At 40.0% G+C, this 5,239-nt stretch overlaps 1 protein-coding gene across 1 annotated transcript in view; it reads left to right on the top strand.

The window, feature by feature from the left end:
- Positions 1–5,239, top strand: part of CCDC158 (coiled-coil domain containing 158) — a 50,846-nt gene that overhangs the window by 24,208 nt on the left and 21,399 nt on the right. The window contains exons 12-15 of the mRNA XM_043513459.1: positions 1,261–1,450; positions 3,058–3,210; positions 3,680–3,792; positions 4,412–4,570. Of these exons, the coding sequence (XP_043369394.1) occupies positions 1,261–1,450; positions 3,058–3,210; positions 3,680–3,792; positions 4,412–4,570 (615 nt within the window). The remainder of the gene's footprint in view (positions 1–1,260; positions 1,451–3,057; positions 3,211–3,679; positions 3,793–4,411; positions 4,571–5,239) is intronic.

The raw sequence follows: 5,239 nt of genomic DNA, 5'->3' as shown, positions 1-5,239 counted from the left end.
CTTCAACAAAACAGAAAGAATCGTATTGTTACTGAGTAGTGGTAATTATGAGTCTAGTTACAGAAGGAGAAGCACTTTCAACCTTTGTGGCACTCTTCATTGAGACGGATTAAACATTCCTCATCTAGAGCATACCTTATAGACCAGACATCTTCTTTAAAGAAGAGGCATTCTAAGCTAGCCATATCCACTTGCTGACAAGACTCCTTAGAAAAGGAAAGGTTGGTTCTTAGAGCTTACTCAATTCCAAGGGGTTCAGATTTGTTGGTTCATATAGAAATAATTTGATCAGTTCAGCACTGGAGGAACATTTGAGCCCTCTCCATTGATCTCCATTGGTTCTGGTCTGATGTCAGTTCAGCACCCAGAGTTTTGTGTGCAGGCTAAGGAGTTTTGCAGTGCATCATCAGATCCAGAGCTGACTCCCTGGTTCTATTACAAGCATGGTTCTAAGTTTCTTGGGCTGAATCCACTAGAGACTTTGCAAGTGCTATATCTGGCCCTATACTTAGCAATGCTCTCACTTCAGAGACTCATATACAGAAGTCTCCCACCTCATGTACAGCAGCCTTCAAAGCCAAAGGACCTTATTACTAAAATATTCTGATCTACCTCTTCATCAGTTCCATCTTCTCTCAGTGCTGGTTTAGTATGAAGCCGTCCTTGCCTCCTTGTACTTTTGCTGTTGTGTGATGTGTATGGGGTGCCACAGCTGAGCTATGGCCTCTACAACTTTGGAGCATGTGACTTTTCTGGTTTCAAGTGCCATTTTACCCTGCATCTTCTCATGGTCACCTCATGTAGATGGTATACTGAGCACCTTCCCAAAGGCTCAACCTAGTTTCCATCAACTTGGTAAGAAATCATTTCAAATCCCAGTTCATTCACAGGTGAACAGGTGCAAATCAGTCTTTTTAAAAATCTTGTGAGTAACTATAAGAATCAAAACACAAAACTTCCGTGAGTTAGAGATCTTATAAACTGATTTAGCCACTAGCTGAACTCTGATAGTGCTTAAGACCAAAGCACCTTTTGTTAAAAACAGTAATCAATTGGGTTAGGAGAGATAGTGATATATGCTGAAACAATCTGTTTATGCATTTATCCCCCCATTTTTAAGAATGTGTCTTTTCCATTCTAGTTTTCATCTTTGTACCAAGTTATTCCATGACAAAAATCAGATTTCAAATAATCCTGATGTGTATATGTCTTAATTGTTAATAAATAGATTTATTATAATTGATTTATTTACATAAATAGATTATGATGGACAAGAAAGAAGACAGAATCCGTGAAATGGAGGCCAGATTGAGTGAGCTGGAGCTGGAAAAAGTTAAACTGATAAATACCTGCACTGAGAGACTCCGTGCAGTAAAGGATATGAAACTGGAAAGAGACCAACTAATGAATGAGCTAAAAGCCAGTCACACTGAGCTAGCTGGCCTCACAGGTAGGGAGCCTCAGATCAGATATCTGCTAAATCAGGCTGATGTTAAAAATAGAAGAGCTGCCTGCTCAATCCAAATATGGCTGCTAGTAAAGTCAAGTAAGAGATTCCCAGATAGCGTACACTGATGGTCAGACTGCCTCAGAGAGTTAATTCATGATTTGGATTTCTAATATACAATGAAGATGGTGTAATCTAGAGGCATAACTCCCAGGGCCTTGTGCAAAAATACTTAGCACAGCCTGACCTTCGGTGGGGCCCAGAATAAAAACCCTAGTAGGTCACAGAATATAAACTTCACCAAGAGCCCTCCTTCTTCCCCAGGTATTATACAGGGAAGCTAGATAGTGCAATGTTCCATAATTTAAATAAACTGATCTGGCAAATCCTATTAACTGTTTACTATCAAACTGTAGTGAAATATGTTTTAATTTGTTTTGTTATGGGCATTCTGTAAAATCTTGTATCTTAACCTATCAGAAAGAGGACATTAGCAAATGCATTCCTTAAATACTGTACATGAAAGGAGATCAAAATACCAGGGACATACAGTATGTGATATTGGCAGAAAACGTCTGAGCCCTATCACTGCCAATAATAGCCTGCTCAAAAAGTCATAACTACGAGGTGAGGTTGTACAAGTGTATTTTCTTTCACCACAGTCACCAGAAGTCAAAGAAGTCACCCGTTAAGGCAACCAGACCAACCACAATTCACATGCTGTACTATGCAGACATTATACCAGCCACACACATTCACAGATTCCCCCATTCATTTTTAGCATTTTCAGACTCACCCACAATATAGATGCCCAGCTCCCCACAGTCATGCTCCAATGCACAACCTTAACTCTGACCTCCGCAAGATTAGTAGATGATAACCATATACATACTTTTACTTGGAAAGTCTGTCCTCAGATTTTGTGAAAGCTAATAACAGTTAAAGTGTGTGAGGGCATGGGAGGGGTGGGAACTGAAATGGAGAGTCTAGAGCTGGAGGGGGCACACTGCGTGGGAGCCAGAGCTGTGCTGGTAGGGAGAGGGAGTTGTGTAGGGAACATAGCATTGTGCAGGATGATTGGGGGAATTTGAGGGGGTCAGAGCTGTCTGAGGGATGCATTTGAGTTGGAGCTGTGCCGAAGAGATTTCAAGGTGGGATTGTGTGATGAGGGGGAGATTATAGCTTTGTCAGGACATAGAGCAGGTTGTAGTTCTGAAAAAGAGCCTGAGAGAATGGGCACAGGTCAAATATTTTATCTCACAAGTAGCTATGCCACACCAGGTAGCAATGGGCAGTCTGATCCCTGAGCAGCACACAATCAAGAAGTGTAGCTCTACTGTCATGTTGTAGAATGGTAGCTTTAAAGAACAGTTAGAAAATTTCATCTCATTTTGTTCCAGGGAAACATTGCCTTTTGATGACATCGTAGCAATGCAATGGAATATAACGTGTTTTAATTTGTTAACAATTTTTTTCTATGTTAGTTACATAAATATAATATTCCTTTTAAGGGATTAAACAGAACATCTGTATAACCTTTTAGTAACAGGTGGATGATTTTATGAATCACTTTACACTTTAATTCAATTCAATGTGCTTACATTGAACAGAGGAATATGAAAATTTAAAGAGGAATTATCGAGACAAAAGCGAAGAGATGGAAGGTATCACAAGCAAACTCAGAATGCAATTGAAATCTGCCCAAGCTGAACTGGAACAAACCAGAGCCACTTTAAAGACTATGGAAGGTTCTGACGGCCATGGTAACTTTGGAAGTTGTTTTTTTTACATCATATTTGTTTGTCTTTTTAACAAGTGGAATTTGTAAATATATTTATTCCTTCAGTAGATGTTATTAATGGTAATTCAAATATTTTATAAAAGGAATAAAAAACAGTAACATATGCAGACACCTTGTTGCTTCATGGTTTACTAGGAATCAAATTAAGCCAGGAAATTTGGAATTGAATTTCCTCAGAGTATGAGGTGGTTTATATTATATTTTCCAGGTTAGGTTCTTCTGTTTATACTGATATCACAATCACCACCTAGGCAAAACTCCCATTGGCTGTAACGGGAAGTTTGCTCACATAAGGACTGCAGGATCCCAACCCTCAGTCTCTTTTTAGTGTATTATTGATAATTGATTTCCAAATAAGAACACAGAAAGCATCATGCCTGATCCATTTTGTTCATAAAGGACTAATCAATTGGGAACCTTGTCTTTTACAGCTATGAAAGTTGCAATGGGAATGCAGAAGCAAATCACAGCCAAGAGAGGACAGATAGATGCATTGCAGAGCAAGATTAAATTCTTGGAGGAGGCAATGACAAATGCAACTAAGGTCACAAGAGCTCCAAGTAAAAGTATTTAACTATATTTAGATAAATAGTTCGAAGTAGAGATTCAGGGCCAAATTCAGGGTTAGTCCAAGAGAGACCAAAGGGAGTATTAGCTAGCATAACTTACACCTTCATTTGGCTCTTAACAATGAAGGTCTGTCTAGTAGATTCCAAGACAGATAAATGGTTTAGTTACCAGTAGAGTTGACTGGATTGTCACCTACATGTGTTCACAACAATTCATCCTCCTCTGCTAGCTTTGGATCTAGTCACTTGCATGGAGTATGACAGTTGTTTCTTTGGTATTGGGCAATGGAAGAGCTTATAAAAGTGTGGAGCATGAGTATGCTCATACACTCTCAAAGCTTCAAATTTCAGATTTGAAATGGTTCAAGGCTCAGTGAGGTGACAGCCTAACTCTATAACTTTACACTTCCTATTGTGAAAATTCCTGTTTCTGCTTAGTATGATAGCTGAGCTTCTGGAAAGGTTCACTGAAAATTTTTAAAAGAATATAAACTACTTCAAATCATAAAGCTCATAGACAACAGCTGTGTATGATGTTAGCAATTCTAAACTGTTATCTCATATTCACTTTGGTCTTTATCTCTACAAATGCAGGAGAAGCATTATCTGAAAGAAGAGAAAAATAAACTAAGCCAAGAACTGAGTTGTATTGCAACAGAAAACAACAAAATGACTGGAGAGCTGGAGATCCTAAGGTCACAAGATCGACGTCTGAAAGAAAAAATTGCTAACATGGAGGCAGCTCTTGATAAGGTAGCTCTTGGTTCAGTCAGATTTTTCATTCCCCAAATTTTTCTGTACTATTTCCTGTGAAGAGAAGGGACCTTAAGAGAGGACATCTGCTAAAACCTTGACCTGGACCTCACATTAATACATTTCTGGTTTCTTTAACAGAAGCCTTAATTTAGCCCCAGCGCTTGGGAGATACAAGTTGCACCTCCTTGAGCCAGAAGGGAAGAATTCACCCCTAGGGAAAGGCAGGTGTTGCTTGTACTGCTACCTTCCACTGGATGTTCTGTGGTCGGGACTCTGTAGGAGCCCTGCCAGAGAGACACTGAATCTGTATGTGCCTGGTGGTCACCCTGGCCAGTATTGCCCATTTATGGAGGCTGCAGGCCTCCCAGTGCAGGGAGGATTGTAAGCACCTTGTGCTGTTGCAGTTGTTGTCTGATTGAGCTTATCATGGCAGATCCTGCCCCCTGGGTCTAGACAGCACTCCAGGTGAGGACCCAAACAGCCATGTAAAACTAACTGTTGTTAGAGGTGGAGCTGGTAGTGACACCTATACTTAAAATTGCCTAACACTTCCCATGATAACATGGTTTTCTGTTGCTTACAACTTTGCCATACTTTAACCATTCAGGCTGAAAGTTTCCATGCTGGGTTCTGCCTCAGGCTGAAGTTTTCAGGAGAGTTTCAGCT

Source organism: Dermochelys coriacea, chromosome 4 (assembly GCF_009764565.3).
Source record: "Dermochelys coriacea isolate rDerCor1 chromosome 4, rDerCor1.pri.v4, whole genome shotgun sequence".
In the NCBI taxonomy this organism is placed as follows: domain Eukaryota; kingdom Metazoa; phylum Chordata; order Testudines; family Dermochelyidae; genus Dermochelys; species Dermochelys coriacea.
This window is presented reverse-complemented; position numbering and strand designations above follow the sequence as displayed.